The sequence below is a fragment of the Pimephales promelas genome, chromosome 18, assembly GCF_988280905.1.
Source record: "Pimephales promelas chromosome 18, fPimPro1.hap1.1, whole genome shotgun sequence".
Classification (NCBI taxonomy): domain Eukaryota; kingdom Metazoa; phylum Chordata; class Actinopteri; order Cypriniformes; family Leuciscidae; genus Pimephales; species Pimephales promelas.
Window position 1 is genome coordinate 28,213,337 of NC_142786.1, and position 20,745 is coordinate 28,234,081.

General features: G+C 38.1%; 3 protein-coding genes across 4 annotated transcripts in view; all 3 read left to right on the forward strand.

Moving 5' to 3' along the window:
- The first annotated feature begins 76 nt into the window (after window positions 1-76).
- Window positions 77-12,998, forward strand: bzw2 (basic leucine zipper and W2 domains 2). Of its 2 annotated transcripts, none has more exons than XM_089123326.1 (12): window positions 77-158; window positions 4,031-4,101; window positions 5,455-5,631; window positions 8,970-9,073; window positions 9,516-9,581; window positions 9,760-9,895; window positions 10,228-10,337; window positions 11,045-11,215; window positions 11,555-11,701; window positions 12,180-12,318; window positions 12,404-12,526; window positions 12,605-12,998. In XM_089123326.1, exons 2-12 carry the CDS (start codon window positions 4,038-4,040, stop codon window positions 12,631-12,633), a joined length of 1,266 nt encoding a protein of 421 aa, XP_088979452.1. In that variant the 5' UTR covers window positions 77-158; window positions 4,031-4,037; the 3' UTR covers window positions 12,634-12,998. The 2 variants fall into 2 exon arrangements, with proteins under 2 accessions (XP_088979452.1, XP_088979453.1); XM_089123327.1 differs by lacking the exon at window positions 77-158 and adding an exon at window positions 3,633-3,869.
- A 933-nt stretch (window positions 12,999-13,931) lies between these two features.
- rbbp4 (retinoblastoma binding protein 4) lies at window positions 13,932-20,320 on the forward strand. Its single transcript, XM_039680979.2, has 12 exons — window positions 13,932-14,091; window positions 14,750-14,897; window positions 16,408-16,553; window positions 16,669-16,842; window positions 17,234-17,349; window positions 18,317-18,477; window positions 18,603-18,729; window positions 18,835-18,912; window positions 19,004-19,080; window positions 19,191-19,248; window positions 19,367-19,477; window positions 19,683-20,320. Exons 1-12 carry the CDS (start codon window positions 14,076-14,078, stop codon window positions 19,743-19,745), a joined length of 1,275 nt encoding a protein of 424 aa, XP_039536913.1. The 5' UTR covers window positions 13,932-14,075; the 3' UTR covers window positions 19,746-20,320.
- A 258-nt stretch (window positions 20,321-20,578) lies between these two features.
- Window positions 20,579-20,745, forward strand: part of nhsl3 (NHS like 3) — a 63,704-nt gene continuing 63,537 nt past the window's right edge. The window contains exon 1 of the mRNA XM_089123328.1: window positions 20,579-20,599. The gene's annotated coding sequence lies outside the window, so the exon portion shown is untranslated. The remainder of the gene's footprint in view (window positions 20,600-20,745) is intronic.

A 20,745-nucleotide genomic window follows, 5' to 3' on the forward strand; every position in this document is an offset into this window, starting at 1 on the left:
TAATTGCATTAGTCCTCTCAGTCGTGTAATCTACCCCTGTCAGGAATAGATCAGTCCATCTGTACTTAACTTGCTCGCTCAAAACTGTCGCGTGAGATACTTGTGTGAATCAGTGCGCGAGTCGACATCATCACCACACCAAGCAGAATCACAGACAGGTAAGTGCAACCACTTTACAACCACCACATGATGGAATGTCCAAATGCAACATGATACAATTAGCCTAAATATGAGGAAAAAGTCTGATTAGTGCCTCATATTCGTGAGCTTCGTCTGAGCAGCAAGCTTCTGAGCTTTTGTTTTTACAACGTAACCTGGTCTTGAGAAACGGATAGTTGAGTAGGCTATGTGTGTGCAAAAATGCCACATTTGTAAACAGAACAGATGGGGGCATGCAAGTACTGGTGAAGTAGGATTACTTATTGTAATGATTTTTAAGCTCTTGCCTGTATAATCCGAGGACGTTTGTCTTCATTAAATCTATAGAACTGAACCAGCAGTGAAACAAGTGCATTGATTGAATCACAAGTCGACAGCTTGACCTAATTATATTGTGCTTGACACGAGCGCACAACAAAACTCCTCTGCCATCTCTCAGTGCATGATCAAACATGTCTAAAATTTATTTCTGCCACTGTCTCAGTCTCAGACAGTGATATTTTAAAGGGGTTACCCACTTTATAATAATTATAATAAAGTTATTATAGCCTGCAGTGTTTGGAAGGTTACTTTGGAAATATAATAGTTAAGGTTACAGATTACAAGTTACCCTAACCCTGACATTTAGTAGGTTATAAGTAATGTAACTGTTTCAATTACATTATTAAAGTAATGTAACTGATTACTGTCAATTTCTAATCATTTTCAAGCATTTAAACCAGGCAGGGTTTCCTACACTAGTAATCAACACTGATTACCGATTACTGCCAGACTTTCAGAATCCTTCATCACTTGAATTTAGATTATAATATTTTTTTATTTTAAAGGACAGCCACCACACAATCAGACTTAATCACCTCTTTTTACTTTGAGGTCATTGCAGCTATGATAGTGTTTAAAACAATCTTTGCATAGCATGACTGGAAACACTGGCATCTAGTAATGCCTTGGAATAAACAGTTACTCTTAAAAATAAAACATATGCATGAGCTCAAATAGGAAATAAAACTGTTATCGAATATGCATGTGTCCTTGGCAGACATGGCACGCTGCAAATTTAACAAGAGAACCAATCAAAAGCATCAGAATAGCATTGCTATACACTTTGTAGTTCACTTTAAAAAAAAAAAAAAACTTTTGCTGATAATTTACTCACCCCCATGTCATCCAAGATGTCCACGTCTTTCTTTCTTCAGTTGAAAAGAAATTAAGGTTTTTGATAAACATTCCAGGATTTTTCTCCATTTAATGGACTTCATTGGGAACCAAACGGTTCAAGGTCCAAATGAGAGTTTCAGTGCAGCTTCAAAGGGCTTTAAACGACACTAGACGATGTCGTTTTTTTTAACGTGAACTACTCTAACATATCCTTGTTTTTTTTACTGATAATATTCAGATTTAACCCCATTTGTAATCTAACATTTTCATAAGCAGTTTTTTAATTACACATGTTTTCTCAGTAATTGTAATGGATTACAGTTACATTTTTATTTTATAATTAAATTACATTACACCTTTACGTGTAACTAGTTTTCTGGAATGCTTTACTTTGATTGTTGATCTCAGTTGTCCATATATATGTATGCCCATGGTCTGATAATATGTAATATCTATATCCTTTCAAAGCTTCGGCCCTGTGCTTTGTCCTAGGCTAGTACCTCATTCCGACTTTATATAACCAGGTTGCATTCTCTTCCAGGAATGCCATAGCCTGTGTTATTCTTGTCACTGGAGAACTTATAAATTGGGACCTGCGACACTGACTAAAACATTCAGCTATATGTCAGCACACAAGTCTGCATGTATATCTTTTTGTGGTCGCCAGGTACTATGTGATATTTGTCCTTTTAATTGGCTTTATAGGAATGTGACTTCTTATAGAAAGAGAGTGAAATAACAGAAAACCTCAAAGACCAGACTCTGACTTTTCCTTTCTGGAGTTTCTCACTGTGTTTCTAGTTTTCCATTGACACCAGTACTAACTGGTCCAGGGAGGAATGTCTTGAGCTGAACTAGATCTAGTTTACTGCATTGTCTGTTGTAAATGATTAAGTTTGGGTGGGTGACGATCGGCTTGATCATCCCCTTTGTGGGCTCATCCCTGCTGAACGTCAACGTGGTTGTTGATATCATTTATAAATCACTAGGGACTTGCACATGAGTACATATTGTTCAGTGCTGCGTGAATGGACTCAATGTTAGAAAAGCAGTGAGCCATGGTGCACAATGCTGTTTAAAAACAATTGTTCAGATTTCAATGAAAAATCACTGAGTTCATGCAGCTGCAGCTTTGAGGACAAATCAAGAGCTATTCTTATAATGAGAGAGAAACACAAATATTTTTGTGGAAACGTGATGCATTTTAATTTAGGATTCTTTGATGAATAGAAAGTTCAAATAGCATTTATTTGAAATATTGTAACATTTGTACTTTGTCTTTACTGACACAAGTAATCAATTAAATGCACCCTTAATTTCTTCCAAAAGACTTTAAAGATCTTTTTTTCTTAACTGAATATCAAAAGGAAACCTTAACTATGTTTACAATAGGATTTATTTAACCAATATATTATAATCCAATGTAACTTATGTTTCTAAGACCATCACAAGTTAATCTCGCAATTCAGACCTTGTTACCTTCCCTACTTTGGTGACAACCATACCATGCATATTCATATCAGCAGAATTTGGAATAACTATAGGGATGCACCGATATGAAAATTGACCGATACCGATAATTCTTTATATTTGAAAGCCGATAACCGATATATCGGCTGATAAATTTAAATCCACATTTTTACCTAATTTTGAGAGCCTGATTACAAAAACAAAAGTCTCACAATTAAATCCACGTCCCAAGCGCACGATTATAATGATGTTCTCAATATAGTGTTGTATAGCCGATAATGACAGATTTGCGCTGCACATGTTGTGCCGAACCGTTTTTTCATTTTTGAAGAGATTTCAATCATATTTCAAGAATACAAAAACATAAACAGTGCTCAACAAGTGTCTCAGCTGGAGGGAATAATACATTATTTATCGGCTTTTAATATATCGGCCACATTTTATTACCAGGCCGATAACGCTAACATTAAAAATGAACATATATCGGCCGATACCGATATGCTGGCCGATATATCGTGCATCCCTAGGAATAACAATGTTCAATACATGCAGGACATAGATCTTATTGTAAACAATTGATCCATGCATATTGTTTATTTAGACAAATTATTTAAATACTTATTCATGGATGATAACATCAAGGAATTATTATGTATTTATTTATTTGCTGGTAATGCACTGGTAGTTGACAGTGCTAATAACAAGTGCCTTTATTTACCCCACACTGTTTTGTAGATATGCATAGCCTGAGTGTCAATAAGTTGTGGAGGTAGCTAATGGAAAATGATGATTTTGTTTGTGTTTGCATGTGTGAACTTTGCGAGTTTGCTTGTGTACACACACAGACACAGGGCTGTAAGCGGTGATCAGACATGTCCTTGCTGTAATACGACACGTGTCCCAGGCTTGGTTCACTGAAGTTTACACTGTCGGGGATGAGCCCCTCTATATTTAGCACAGGGCAGTGAAAGGCTTGCTGGTGCGCTCGCTTTCTCCTGGAGAGGACTGGAGTGGACCTCTCCGCTGATGAGCTTTGGATCGCGAGCTATTTTCCACCTTGGACAGTGCACTATATAAACAAGGTGTGATAATGGGAGGGTGTAGTGTAGGAAAATGTGTCGGGAGTCGTTTTATTGTTTTGTTTATCTGGCTTTTTCAATAATGGCTCTTTCATAGCACACAAAATGGGTCATCTAAGTTTTTGTTGCTGATTGAAATGTATTTTGTCTTCCTGTTTGTGAAGGACTTTTATGAATACCGGTAAGCAACAGAAGCCAGTGCTTACAGGCCAGCGGTTTAAGACCCGGAAAAGGGGTGAGTCACTTTTTATCCCAATATTTCACATTCTACCTCTTTAAAATTCCAGGTCAAATACATGTGGCGTGATGTTGATTACCACAGAAGATCATTTTAATTTATAATAACAGAGAAAAACATGTTCACAGTTATGCGCTTAACAGTGAAAGTCTGTGGGGCAAGTGTACAATGGTTGTTTTTAATAATTGTACACACACACACACACACACACACACACACACACACACACACACACACGTTGCTGATGCTCACTCAGCAATGCAGGGTCCCTATTCATGTTCCATTAATAGCTTGTTTGCGTTCATGTCTCATACAATAGTATTGAGAACAGTGCAGACCGTGTCATCTGGCTATTTTAGGGTATTTTCACACTTGAGTCCTCTAAGTGTGTGTTCACACTTGCCATGTTTGGTTCGATTAAAACGAAAACCATTGATTTGTTAGTTCCGTACATTTGAATAAGTGTGAACGCTGCTATCCGAACCCTGGGTGTGCAGCAAACAAGTGGACTGAGACCCCTGAAAAGCTGGTCGTACCTGTTTTTCATAGTCTTGATGTTGCTATCACAGTTTGTTACATGCATCAGATCTGCTTCTCACAGCATATCTTCATTTGTGTGAGACCGAGGGATTCCTGCCGCTGTTTTGACTCAAATTTTTGAAACCTGTGTTCTCAGCTGGTCAAAACACCATCATATGTAAGCTACACGCATACAAGTGCATTTATCCCAGCACACAGTATTGTTTTGAATGTTCAGTAAGTTTTGTCTTTAAATTAGACAATACATAGTTAAAGATGACCAATCAGGTTGAAAAAATAAAAATAAATAAAATTTAATTCACACTTAATGATTTAACATAGAAAGAAATTGTACAGTGTCTGCTATACAATCCTAAATGGAATCTTCCATGTAGGTGTATTTGAGTGAAAAGTGAACACCGTTAGAAATTGTGGACAGTTTAGGAACGTTACTTAATAGCTTTTGACTGACAAATATGGGGGCGTTTTCAACAGGGCATTAGTGTTATGCTTCACTGGTTTGCGCTGTAGGTGTGACTGGCTCTTCAAATGTGAGATCTCACAGGAAGACACTCAACATGTTCTTTAGCGTGTGCTATAATCAGAATTTCTAGCCAGCAGCGAGGCAAGGGAACTCATTTACGTAAGTTAGGTATAAGTGTGGCTTGTATTTTTCTGTGCGACCACCTGCTTTGTTTTCATGTGCTCTTTACAGATGAATACAAATGAAGGAAATCAATTAAATCATTATATTGTATATCTATAAGGGGCTACTGTGAATCCCGAATCTCTGCTGTGGTAACCCTGGCTTTCTTGTTTTCTCTCTTCCAGATGAAAAGGAGAAGTTTGAGCCTACGGTTTTCCGAGACACAATTGTTCAAGGCCTCAACGAAGCAGGTGGTGATCTTGATGCTGTAGCCAAGTTTCTGGATGTCAATGGGTCGAGACTAGACTACCGTCGCTATGCCGACACCCTGTTTGACATCCTCATCGCTGGGAGCATGCTTGGTGAGCAGGTCCAAAAGCTTGTCACTCGCATGACATCACAGTAATGGCAAACGACAACCATCTAACGATCCAATCAAATTCAAGCAGTTTCACTCAGCTATACGTTACAATAGGGAAGAAAAAACTATCACTTCAATTATTAGGGATGCACCGAAATGAAAATTCTCGGCCGAAGCCGAATAATAATGAAACGCTTGGCCGAATACCGAACATGGTGTTTCACGTTTTTTCCATTTTTGACAATTTCTTCACCATTTGATTAATTAAATAGTAAAAATGTGTGGTTTTTTTTTTTTTTTTACTATTTTTGTCTTGCTTTTCAGACAAAATTTACAAAAATCTCATTTTAAAATATTTATTTAACACTGAACATTTTTTTTTAAATATTCCAGCAGATATACAAACAAAGCACAATACAACATCTATAAGTCTACTAAACAAATTATTAAAAAAAATTAAATAAAAATGTATTTAGCAATTTTTGAAGCCCCAATTCTTGAATTGCCTATGTTAGGCCTGTAACTAACTGCTGAAAGTAGTTGTAACTCAACAAAAAGTGCATTAAAATGTGGATGAACCCCCCCCCCAAAAATTAACTGTCCTAGACAACCCTACTTGTCCTACTACTTCAGAAAAAGTTGGAGTTTCGCAACTTTTCCCCACATCCAAGTAATGATCTTTATATCGTGGATGATATCTTTTTTTTCTGTGGATCTTAATCTATTTATTTGTGAATTTGATATATTTTTGTGAATCTCTTTACATTTATTTGTGGATCATGAGCTATTTATTTTGAATAATGGAACAATCCTACCCCCATACACCAAGTCTCTGATTTGAAAGCTCCGCATTCATACTCGGCATTCAGATCCTGAGAACATGTTAGCCTGTTGTTGTCATTCCATACACAGTTTCTTTTTTTTTGTGTGTATGCAATTTTGCTTGTAAATTTGCATTGAACTTTTTCGGGATTTTGTCATAAGGCAAAACGGTACCAATAACGTGACATAAATCGCTCGCTGACAACTTTTGTGTCGCATATTAAAAGCAGTTTGACTTAAAAGACCATTGATGCCTTGCCTTTTACCCAAGATGTGATTTGTCATATTGTACAATCTGACAAGCAGCAATCGTAAAGGACAGAAATTTGCTTGGTGTACACTTATAGAGACTAGGTCTGATTGAGCCATCCTTTGTGCTGTTAGCTCGTACAAAGACACTACCATCTTTAGCAGCATAAGAGGTCATTAGCTCACTCTCCTGGGACAGCAGTCCAACACTTGCAGCACATCTTTGGATCAATGCGTTTATACATGCAGCCCATCAATGTACAAATCCCATTGATGGTTAAAGATGAGGACAGCAGGGAATACACAACAGGATTTTTACCCTTTCTTAGTTGTCTCCTTGGAGCTGTCACAGCCGGGTGGAAATCTTCAGATCTTTTGCACATAAGCAGGCTGAGAGTGAGTGAGTGAGTGGGTGGGCGGCTTCTCTGTGGGACAGAAGCAGAGTGTTGAATTTAGTTGCAGATATGTGCAGAATGAGAAGCCAGTTTAGAGAACGGCATGAAGGAATATTATAATATTTTTTTCAAGGTTGAGTGTGTTATAATTGCATGTATTTAAAGGGGTTGTGAAGCACATATGCTGGCAGTTCACACAGCACGTAATTAGATAATAGCAATTTAACTTTAAAGTGCCCCTGTTATTTTAAACGCTAACATTTTTCTTCTAAGAAAACTTATTTTATTTCAGTTAAATGTTGTTGTTTTTTTAATATAGCAACAAATGTTTTCATTTGGATCTTTTGGCTATAATAACCCTGCTATACAGTATGTACAGGGGAATCCTCTGTGCGAGAACTGCTTCAATTCAGTGAGTTTACATTCTTCCTCTTAAACACTATGTACATTCTGTTCAGTCCATATAGAATTAGCTCAGTTTCAGGTATTGACATAGGTTGACAAAGACGGTCCCTTCCTGGAGACATCTAATTACAGCTAAAAGGTTTACTCTGGCTTTATATAATAGCATACAGAGAAGTGAGGGCACACGAGAGAGGACGGAGAGCACCCTGGTCAAGCATCCAGTCAGAAGTCCAATTACTCCATCGACGGTATAGAGCCCTGATGAGCAGAAGGTTGCCTTTAACTCTGTTAAAATAGAGATTAAGTCCAAATCCTCTGTTACGTATCACTAGACTTCCTGTTACACGTCACCTTTGCCCTTATAAGTCCTTAACAAAGGCGGATTTCCCCTGAACTCTGTGAAACAAGTGACATGAAAATACTTTTTACTTTCTTAATGCTGGTGTTCTCAACAACAGATCATTTGTACATGCTTGTTCTTCATAATATTTCTGCAAAATGATCTGCCTCTGAAACTGATTTTCCTATATGGTTAATGCCATTAAGTCTTTTTTTTTTTTTTTTTCTCTTAAACCTCGGTCCTAAAGACATTTTGACAATCCAGTCAATTCCTGATGATTGAAATTAATTCCCAACATACTGTCAAGTAAAATACACTCACCTAAAGGATTATGTCATCATAAAAGGTATGTGTGGAAAAGAAAGGTGACTTAAACAATTTTGAGACTGGCATGGCTGTCGGTGCCAGATGGGCCAGTCTGAGGATTTTCATGCACAACCATTTCTAGGGTTTACAAAGAATGGTGTGAAAAGGGAAAAACATCCAGTATGCGGCAGTCCTGTGGGCGAAATGCCTTTGTTGATGCTAGAGGTCAGAGGTGAATGGGCCGACTGATTCAAGCTGATAGAAGAGCAACTCGTTACAACCGAGGTATGCAGCAAAGCATTTGTGAAGACGCAACATGCACAACCTTGAGGTGGATGGGCTACAAACGCAGAAGACTCCACCGGGTACCCCTCATCTCCACTACAAATAGGAAAAAGAGGCTACAATTTGCAAGAGCTCACCAAAATTGGACCGTTGAAGACTGGAAATATGTTGCCTGGTTTGAGTCTCGATTTCTGTTGAGACATTCAGATGGTAGAGTCAGAATTTGGCGTAAACCGAATGAGAACATGGCTCCATCATGCTTTGTTACCACTGTGCAGGCTGGTGGTGGTGGTGTAATGGTGTGGGGGATGTTTTCTTGGCACACTTTAGGTCCCTTAGTGCCAATATGGCATTGTTTAAATGCTTCAGCCCACCTGAGCATTGTTTCTGACAGGATGAGTCATGCATTCTAGCAATTCTTCTCAATTTTAAGTGTGCAGTTACCAGTGACATTTTCTCAGTAAGGGTTAATGTGTGAACGCTGTGTTCTCGAAGAATTTACAGCATTAACCTGTAACCTCACTTTCCCTTTCTCAGCTCCCGGGGGAACGCGCATTGACGATGTGGACAAGACCAAGGTGACGGAGCACTGTGTGTTCAAGGCTGAGGAAAACCACACTGCTATTTGCAGCTATGCTCAGGTGAACAACCCTCTTTACTGTGTTCAATGAGATGCTTTTTGTATATGAAAAATGAGCAGCCGATACCAAGGTGGCAGGGAGGCGGGGAATCCGGTTTCGAAATTGCATTAGTTCCTAAATCCCTCTTGGTTGAACCAGTAAACCATTTATACTGTCGTTTCATAATAATCCCTTGGATTACAATGTCTCTCCATCATCAGCCACTGCGAGCTTAAAAAGTGTGTTATTATCTCCAGCGTTTTTGTCCACGAAGGGGTCATAACACGAGGAATAATGATAATAATAGTTTTTGATAAAATATAAATTTTCACAGTTATGCATGCATAAAACATTTTTATAGTAGTTATTTATTAATGACTATTATTATTATTTATTATACAAATGTATTAAACAAATGCTTCAAAAACTGCTATTACTGATGGATAATTATGTCTATATACAGGTGTTTAATAAACTTATCAGAAGGTACAAATATCTGGAGAAGACTTTTGAAGAGGAAATCAAAAAGGTAACTATTATCAGTGATGTGTCTTACTGTCGAGGATGTTGTTTTGCAAACGGAAAAATGCACCACTGCAGGACAAACCATCATGATACCAATGTAGACTTCATATTCATGGTATTGCTGTGGACCACAAAGGCTTAAACGGTATGTTTTGATTTTCGTATTTCTTATCCCTGCATAGCTTCTTCTCTTCTTGAAGGCCTTCACTGAGTCCGAGCAGACCAAACTAGCCATGCTTACAGGGGTTCTGTTGGCCAACGGCACACTGCCCCCACCTATCCTCACCAGCCTCTTCAGCGATAACCTTGTCAAAGAAGGTTTGTGCTTTTATGTCTTCTTCCTTTAGCTGACGCTTTTATCCAAAGTGACTTACAATTGCTATGTCAACCTCTGGAGCAACTAGGGGTTAAGTGTCACAGTGGATTCGAGGTGGACCCAAAGGCATGTGTCTTATCCACTGTTCCATCACCACCCCACCATATTAAATACAAGTACTCCACACCGACTCTAGGGGTCACTGTTTGACAAACAGAATTCCTGCATAGTGTACCTTTAAGAGAATTCAGAATTGCTTTGCATAAATTCTTCATGTGATTATTTAAAAAAACTTATTATGGAGTCTGCTTTTCCCTTACTCTCTGGTTTGTAGGAATATCAGCCTCTTTTGCAGTGAAGATGTTTAAAGCTTGGATAGCAGAGAAGGATGCTAATGCTGTGACATCTGCCCTCAGAAAAGCCAATCTGGATAAGAAACTCCTGGTATGAAGGTTGCTGTTCATCTGTTTCTCTCATCAGTTTTGATTGTGAATTCATTAAACTCTGAAAATTATGAGGAGATAATGAACCATAACGCAGATAAATTGTTTCCATGGAAACACTCATCACCTGGTAGACGTGCCGTAATGCCTCTAAACTCACTCATGACCTTGATGTGCACAGTACAGTAATGGTTTTGGCACACACACACTAGCTTTAAAATTTTGCGGATGGTAATATTTTTTTTGAATGCTCCCCAAGGCTGTGTTGATTTAATCCAAATTACAGTAAACTGTAATATTCTGAAAAGTTATTACGGTTTAAAAAAAAACTCCTGTAATTTTATGAACATACTTTTTATTATTTTTGCGTTTATTTAAAATGAAAATATTTTCTAACAAAAGATCTCACTCGCCCCAAACTTTTAAACGGTAGTTAAAAAAAAGTTTATTATTATTATTATTGGTGGGTTTAAACTCAGGATTTTGTTTACCACAGTGTTTGCTTAACGGTGAGGGTATAATTTATGTGCCACCAAACAGAATATTAAAAACAACAATGGTTTTCAAACACGTTTTCTCATTCACTTCCATTGAAATCAAGCTGGGAAATGAGATTTAACATTGGAATGACACGCTTCACCTTGAGTCTCAGTAAGTTAAAGGTTCCTCCTGTAATGAATCTAATTGTGTAATCTGCTCTGACTTCAGGAACTCTTCCCTGCCAATAAGCAGAATGTGGAGCACTTCTCAAAGTACTTCACTGATGCAGGATTGAAAGAGCTGTCCGAATTCCTGCGCGTCCAACAGTCTCTGGGCACACGCAAGGAACTTCAGAAAGAGCTGCAGGAGCGCCTGTCTCAACAGTGTCCCATCAGAGAGGTGCATCCTGCTTCTCCCATTCACACACATTAAACGATATAGATCAGGGCTTCTCAACTGAATTGGCTTCGGGATCTAGAAATTTACAAAAAAACAAACAAACATAAAAGGCCATATTATGCTCTTTTACAAAGTCTTGATTTTGTTTTTCACATTTTACGTTGTTGCAGCACCTCTATTGCCAGTCTGTCAGTATTCCTTTGGGGTGCATATCCCAAAAGTATCGTTAGCAAGAGGGGAGGGGCTTTGCAGACCTTTTTCATACCCAACAGCAACATCAAACACTAAATAAATGTTTAAATGTTAAAATGTATTTGTTCTGTTGTGAATTGTGTATAGATCGTGGTGTATGTGAAAGAGGAAATGAAAAAGAATGATCTTCAGGAGCAGGCTGTGATTGGCTTACTGTGGACTTGCCTCATGAATGATGTTGAATGGAACAAGAAAGAAGAGCTGGTCACTGAGCAGGCCCTCAAACACCTGAAGGCACAGTATCAACACTGACTTTCTAATGCCACACTGTTATTTGTAATGCTCATATCTATACACGTATTTATAATTATTATTTAAATGCGAGTGAGTTTTGTAGCTATACTCCATCTTTTTAGTTTTTGAATTAATTCTTGCACTATATCTGCACTTAATAGCTTCAGTTTTAATTAATGAAGCTGTCTACACTGGAGGAGTCTGTTGGAGTGGGTTATAGCATACATCTTAAAGGAGTAGTTCACTTTTGAGAGAACTTTTGCTGATAATTTACTCACCCCCATGTCATCCAAGATGTCCATGTCATTCTTTCTTCAGTCAAAAAGAAATTAAGTTGAATGTTTTTGATAAACATTCCATACACACACATATATATGTATATATTAATATCATATAATGTATGTATATAGAGAGATCGATGTATTGAGAGATATGGGATAATATAAAATAACCATATCTATTACTGTTTTTCTTACAGCATTATGCACCTCTCCTGGCTGTGTTCAGTAATCAGGGCCAATCAGAGCTGGTCTTATTGCTCAAGATTCAGGAGTACTGCTATGACAACATCCACTTCATGAAATCCTTCTCCAAAATAGTGGTGCTCTTCTATAAAGGTACCCATGTCCTACCTGATCAGTGATTCAGTTACATATTATTGGCATGTAATATAAGATATGGCATCTATTTCTCAATCCATAGCTGATGTCCTTAGTGAGGAGGCCATTTTGAAATGGTACAAAGAAGCCCATGCTGCCAAAGGAAAAAGCATATTTCTGGAGCAAATGAAGAAATTTGTGGAGTGGCTTCAGAATGCAGAAGAAGGTGAGGAATTATTTGATTTACATTTCATATGTCAGAGATCATTGATCCATTAAATAATTTCTTAATTCTCTCCTGCAGAGTCCGAGTCAGAGGGGGAAGAAGACTAATAATCTTGAAGATCCTGAAGATTTTTTTTAGGTTTTACTCTGTCGACTCTCTATGACCAGCTTTTTAGTGCATATTTATTTAGGCTCTATGTTCGTTACATTTGTGTTTAGAGAGAGAAAGTCATATACACTGCCCAATCCAGGGAAAAGCTTCTGAGCACTAGGAAAAGAGTGCAGGGAGCTACATATAGACAGCCTTTAATAACAAACACTTAAACATAGATTTTATATTAATACCATTCAGGTACTGCACAGTCACACATTAGTTTCGTGCAATTGATTTTTGTTTTGTTTGAAAAGACACGTGTATATGTTGTATGGGACTGCGTTGAATCATTTTATGAATAAAAGGTGTTTTATATGTACTCTGTTTCAAGAATTTGTCTCTTAATTTGTATGCTTTCTCTCTCCTCATTTTTATGTCGCTTTGGAGAAAAACATCTGCCAAATGAATAAACATGAATGTCTTTGCAAACTTGCATTTTGATTAGGACTTTATTAAATACTTCCATAAATCCTGCTAAATTAATGATGTCAAGGACTTCACTATGACTGTCTCACTCACATATTGAGTAATTCGTTTTCAACATTAACATGGAGAGAATAATTATACATGCAATTACAGTATGTGGCGTTGATTCAACAAGGTGCTGAAAGCATTCTTTAGAAATGTTGGCCCATATTGATAGGAAAGCATCTTGCAGTTGACGGAGATTTGTGGGATGAACATCCAGGGCACGGAGATCCCGTTCCACCACATCCCAAAGATGCTCTATTGGGTTGAGATCTGGTGACTGTGGGGGCCATTTTAGTACAGTGAACTCCTTGTCATGTTCAAGAAACCAATTTGAATTGATTTGAGCTTTGTGACATGGTGCATTATCCTGCTGGAAGTAGTCATCAGAGGATGGGTACATGGTGGCCATAAAGGGATGGACATGGCCAGAAACAATGCTTAGGTAGGCTGTGGCATTTAAACGATGCCCAATTGGCACTAAGGGGCCTAAAGTGTACCAAGACTGCATTCACAGTGGTAACAAGGCATGATGGATCCATTATTGTATCATTCTCGATTATTATTCTAATTTGAGTATCAATACTGTTAAATGTGCATACTGTAAAAAAATGAATCATAGTAAACACTATTGTATTTTTTTATTATCAATTTTGCTCATTTGTAGTCTCATATTTATTTCGTCGCGTGGTATCAACAGAGGGCAGTATAATGTTTGTAGTGTGCGATCAGCCGCCTCTGCAGAAGAAGCCGCTCTTCTCTTCTTCTCTCCGCTCATTGGTGGCGCGCGCTCTGCTGTGTCTGTCCGAGTTGGCGCGAACGTGCACGCCGGGGCGCGAGACAAAGAGCATCCTGCACTCCTGAGGAAACTACGCCGGTATCTTGTTATCGGTTCAGTTTACGAGTGATAGCTGTCTGTTGAGTCGTTATGGCTGATAAAGAAGGTTAGTATGGTTTCGTGTATCCGGGTGGACGCTCTTTTAGCGGCGACCGGTTAAATGAAGCCGGTAGCGGCAGCTGAGGTGTTTGTTGGTGTGTTTTCAGGGCAGGCCGAATCCCGCCATAACGACACAGTCTTTGCTACATCAATGCAGTTTTCACTCTAGACTTGAGCTTATGAGATACATGAACTGTTATATAAATCATTTATTTTGTGATAGGAACAACATGTTGGGAAGTAATTAACGTTAAAGAGTTTAATAATTTATGTGAAATAGCGCCGAATTAGCTTCGGCTAACGTTAGTTTGTTTAGTTTTCAAGTTGAAGTAACGTTATGTAAGGAAACTTACATCAATGTTATGCGTCGTTTTTTTTCTTGAAGTTTTCAATGTTGTTGAGGTTTTTCTTTCTTTCATTCTTTCTTTCTTTTTGCTCTTCTGTCTGTTTCAAAACGTTGGACTATGCTATTATTTTAAGTTGTTTTCCATAGATAGAGTTTGTCTATGAAATTAGGCAATATTAATTGCATCTTCACAGCAGATGTGTAATATAAATGACTTGCATAGATGTAAGTCAATATAGATGAACTTACATATTCATCACGTCGCATTGAAGGCGTTTTGACAGATCTCGTCTTGTTTTCCCGCCCCTTTTTGTTACAGCTGCATTTGATGACGCGGTGGAGGAGAGGGTGATAAATGAAGAATATAAAATATGGAAGAAAAACACTCCGTTTCTTTACGATCTGGTTATGACTCATGCTCTGGAGTGGCCCAGTCTTACTGCTCAATGGTTGCCAGATGTCACCAGGTAAGTTAACACATTCACAACTACTGTCATCAGCTTTAAAAAAGAGCTGAAACTAGGAAACATTTTGATAAGTGATTAATCTGTCGATTATTTCTTGATTAATCGGATGGAGAGAAAAAATAGTAATCATTATTCACACATTTTTTTTTTTTTACATTCTGTCCAATGTTGTCCTGCAAACAATGTGAAATAAATACAAAGAAAGGGAATGCATTTATGTGCAATTAAATCCTGAAATACTGATTCCTAGAATTTTAAAATAAAATTCACTCATTTAAAATTACAAAAGAACAGACTAAATTTACTTCACTCATCTGAACATTACATGTATTACTCAATTTCAATAGCTCTTTACACTTACTGCTCTCAGAAAATACAATTACTTGTGTGACTTAAATTTTTAAACTTAACAAGAATAATTGCGCATTCACTGAAGCTTAACGTAGACCCTCTTTGTTAGGGCAAGCCTTTATGCAAAATAGAAATACTCGCAAGGCTTTCTAACATTACAGATAAGTATACAACAGTAAAAACAAAATTATGCACTGTGGAAAATGTCTCAAGCGAATTAAACTGCACGCGCATCTGTCAAAGCAAGCCGTATTAAAGTCGGCATGAAATTAAAATTGACCCCATTTGCCTCCAGTGATGTTGTCAGTTTGACTGTTTTGATAGAATGCCTACTCTTCTAAGCCACACCCTCTATTTTTCAATTCAATATCCTGTTTCACTTGGAAAATACGTCACAATACACCTTATTCACGGCAGCGCCATCTTTGATTTTTAATGAGAATGAAAGTGAGGCTGTGAGGGATAGACTTGCATCTCTTCAATGGGCTGTACTGTTATTTAATGTGTGTTTGGATTGTTCTGCTCATGAGACACTGGAAAAATATCTTTCAAAGAAATGTCAGTTGACAAAAACCCCCGACAATGTAAGCTGTGGAAAAAATTGTAAGTCATCTAGCCGCTTTATTCAGCTTTTTACAGCGGATGCCATTGGAAACACGGTAAGTCTATCCCTCACAGCCTCACTTTCATACCTGTCATGGCGCTGCTCTGAATAAGGTCTATACTCAAGTTGGTCGCAACTTCTAGTTCACACCAACTTTGCTTTTGTTTGGAGTGCTTAATGACAGGGTCTCATGTTTAGGACAACTTGGGTCAAGGAATTCCAGCAGCAGCTGACTCTGCATCCTCTTTGGTTTTCCACATGCGATTTGTCCATAGTAATTTATTCATGGCTGGGCAACATGACTGGCAGATGTTTTCTGTGTGCTTATTAATCAATGAAACTCGATGATGATCTTCATTATCAATTTTGATTGGTTGTCGGAGCCCTTCCTTGAAGTATTTTTAATTCGGTGTCTCTCCAAATGATCTTTTTAATGTTTAGGTGGCTCTTCTTTTGCTTTAAGAATAGCAGATATGAATAAGGTGTGGGTAGAAATGAGATTATGCATACATATTTATCATTGTAAATAACATTCATACTTGTCATGTTTCACAGACCTGAAGGGAAGGATTTTAGTGTGCACCGCCTGGTCCTCGGCACACATACCTCTGATGAGCAGAATCACTTGGTTATTGCCAGCGTCCAGCTGCCCAATGATGATGCCCAATTTGATGCCTCACATTATGACAGTGAAAAAGGAGGCGAGTTGCTTTTCATATATGAAGATGCAGATCATAAACTGTTATATTTGAATGCATAATCGTTACATATGTACATATGACAAGTTATCACATTTTTGTTCTCTGTTTTTTATAGAATTTGGTGGTTTTGGCTCGGTGAGTGGCAAGATAGAGATTGAAATCAAGATTAATCACGAGGGAGAGGTTAACAGGGCTCGCTACATGCCACAGAACCCCTGCATCATTGCCACCAAGACTCCCACTAGTGATGTGCTGGTCTTTGACTACACCAAACACCCCTCCAAACCTGGTATGAGCTAGAAACATTTTGTTCAAAGTTTAACTTAGAAAAACACAATTGCCAAAGACGTCCATCTGAATGTATTGAGAGGCAATCCTTAAAAGATGCCATGCAAAATGCTAACTGTTTAACAGCGTAAGTATAGCAAAGCACAAAAGATACCTAAACTAAGATAAGAATAAATTCTTAATTTCATGCCTTTTTTTCATAAATTTTTTTTTTAGGGAAAACCTGTAGTATTTTCAAATTACCATGCTTTCCACCCTCATATCCCCCTGAGACGAGAGATTTATGTTTTTTTGTTTTTTTTTTTCCCGTCATCTGAGGATTTCGTCATTTTGTGGCCAGATTTATTTTTTTCTCCTTTCTAAATTTGTTTTCTCCTCCTGTGCCCCTGAAGACCCCTCTGGAGAGTGCACTCCTGACCTACGTCTGAGGGGCCATCAGAAAGAAGGTTATGGTCTCTCCTGGAATCCCAACCTGAGTGGCTGTCTGCTAAGTGCATCTGATGACCACGTAAGACATTTGTACTCACTAGGGGTGGGAATGTCTAGACACCTCACGATTTGATTACGATTCAAAGGGCTGTGATGATAAAACGATTTTTGGTGGATGCATCTTTTTTCTCACTGTGTGACTACTTGTTACTTTTAAAGTAAAGTATTTGTAATGATCCATAATAAACTTACTTTCGATTTATTTTATTAATTAAACAAATTGAATTGATTTGTTGTGATAGTTTGTTTTTTCCGAGCTGGGTGGAAGCTTTTAAGGTTGTCCTACTTTCTATGTCAGAGCTGTTTGATCTGACGTGTTTTATAACAGTAATATGTGGTGAATTCAAACTCTTTCTCACTGGATCGCCCAGCGCTGTGTAATAACAGTGTCACGTGATTTAGCTCGTGCTGCACTAAATGTTCAGATCAAACGAATAGCGTGGTTTCGTTTCTCTTTCGTTTTGTTTATTTCTCATATGTAACACAAGTTGCAGTTGTCAATTGGACAATGTGGTGGTCGCACCAGTGTGGCCTCTTGTCGCCCATTTGGTCGCAGTCTGGAGCCCTACTTGCATAAAGTGTGGCTCTTGTCCAGGTCCTTTTTCCCTTCAACTTCATAGAAGCCAACGTTACGCTAGATTTTGATGCAGAGGGTGCCGGTCAGATTTCTCGCTCAACCATCATGCGTCTCTGTTATGTGCACAGCTGCTCGCCACAGACTGTCCAGGCGCCTTTTGCATTCCATCAATATTACGTTATCAATTAACATTTAGAAAATTGATGTTTGACATTTGTAATTCGAGTCAGAAGAATCCACGACCTTGTGATGCTGCTGATGCCATATTAAATTGAAAAAAAAAAAAAAAAACAATCTCTAAATAAATGTTTTGGGTCATAAGGGTTGACTGACAAGAGAGGTTGGTAACCTGATGTAGAGGATCTTGCTTTTTGTGCATGCTCCTATGAGTTCTTCTGTTTCTCTGCAGACCATCTGTCTGTGGGACATCAGCACAGTGCCAAAGGAGGGGAAAATAGTGGACGCCAAGACCATTTTCACTGGTCACACTGCTGTAGTCGAGGACGTGTCCTGGCACCTGCTGCACGAGTCTCTCTTTGGGTCTGTTGCAGATGACCAGAAACTTATGATGCAAGTACTTTTTACCTTCCTGTTTGTTTTTTAGCACAAAATGTAATTTTAAAAGGATATTTGACTGTTCAGTCTGTTGGTTATTTAATGTGAGGAGTATATTAACCTATTTCTTCTTCCTTTAGTTGGGACACACGGTCCAATAACACGTCCAAACCCAGTCATGCGGTAGATGCCCACACTGCAGAGGTCAACTGTTTGTCCTTCAACCCATACAGTGAATTCATTCTGGCCACTGGTTCTGCTGACAAAGTGAGAGCTACATTCAGCATTTGGTTCTCTTGCCCTTGTGAATACTCTTTAAATGTGCATCGCTATTTAGACTTCCAAGTTTTGATTTTTATTTGTCTCTCACAGACTGTTGCATTGTGGGATCTGCGAAACCTTAAGCTGAAACTTCACTCATTTGAGTCGCACAAAGATGAAATCTTCCAGGTATCATCTCCCTTTTTATCTTCATTGCAGATAGAATTGTTAAAGGTAAAAACTGAGTATGATAACATGATTTCTTGAAATGTGTCCACAGGTTCAGTGGTCACCTCATAATGAGACCATCCTGGCCTCCAGTGGAACAGACAGGAGACTCAATGTTTGGGATCTCAGGTAGGTTGTCTCCCTTTTCCGTTTACTCACGACTACCTCTAAATGTGGACTACTTTATCGTATGGATCTTTTCACACTGCTAATAAGAATTCCTTGGGGGGTTTATACAGTAAAATCGGAGAGGAACAGTCGCCAGAAGATGCAGAGGATGGACCTCCGGAGCTGCTGGTGAGTAGTAATGCGGTTAAGTTTTTATTTTAAATGTTTATATATATTTTAATTAGTTATCATTATACTGCTCTGAGGTCATGTTATTCACATATTATTGATTCCTATTTTTATTCAGTTTATCCATGGAGGCCATACAGCCAAGATCTCTGACTTCTCTTGGAATCCAAATGAACCGTGGGTGATTTGCTCAGTGTCTGAGGACAACATCATGCAAGTCTGGCAGATGGTGAGGCATTTAAGCCTATTTCTTTCAATTGAGTTTAGCATCAGCACCTTTGCAATAAATCAGCATTTTTTTTTCTCTCTCTGGCAAAGTATATGTCTCCTCTTAATGTGGATATTATGGAAATAGTTTCTTGTTTAATTGTTTGCATGACCTTTCTAGTTGTGTTTGTAGTTCAGTTATTTATGTGCATTTCTTATAATTTTAGGCAGAGAACATCTACAATGACGAGGACCCAGAGGGGGCAGCAGACACTGAGGTTCAGGGATAAAACAGCTCTTTACGTCACCCCACTCTCAGCATAAGACAACTCTTCTAAAAACTGTCTATACACGTGAAGAACTCTCCCCTAAGTAATGGAAAAGGAACAATTGACACTTTCCCCACCAGGCATTTTCTACTATGTTAATAGAGTATTTTTCTAAGAAAAATGTCATTTGATCATTGGTCAATATCAGAATGTGAGACAAATGACCCATCTCACCCACCAGTGTCTCGTGGATTTCCTTGCAGTTTAAGTATACTTAAAGTATTACTTAATCTCTGAAAAGTGTATACAGGCGTGTAGTAAATTGTGGCCAGAGTGCAGTGGTACAATGTTGATGCTCTTTAGATTATTTTTTAACTTGTCCGACAAATTCTTTTTCCATTTAAGCATCCGTTCAATTACATGGCTAGGTGTATTGATAACTTAAGCTCTTGTGTACTCTTTTTACTTTGAGCTTCATGTATCGGTCAAGTGGTGTTTAATGTCTTTAATATTGTGACTTTTCAGTGTCTTTCTCCTGTGTGTCCATACCTTTGTACAGAACATTATGAATAAACTGTTTTTGTTGATACAATTTATTTAAAATGTTGGTGTATCGCTTTCGCAAGATTTACGGGTTTAAATACTGAATATCTCTAAGATAAATCTCATGAAGTTACAAAATTCGAAAAATTTCACTTGCACTAAAAATTATTTTGACTGACCCACGTGTTACAAACTCAAAAAGTTGACTGCCTCCCATTGGCGGGAGTATAAGCGAGCTTCCTGTTTGTGTGTGGGCTTTTCTCTTCTTTGTTTTCGCGCTTCACTGAAGCGGCGCGTGCACCGGCACTGGCGGGAATGGTGCGTTTTTTGAGGTAAGACCCTTTTACCTCAGTCAATTATTGGCTTTAAACTAAAGGATATTAAAAACAATAATAGGTAAAACTTTATTTTGATGGTCCCCTTTGAACATTCTGTTGAACATTAAGTAACAATGCAACTACATCAACTAAATAATCAT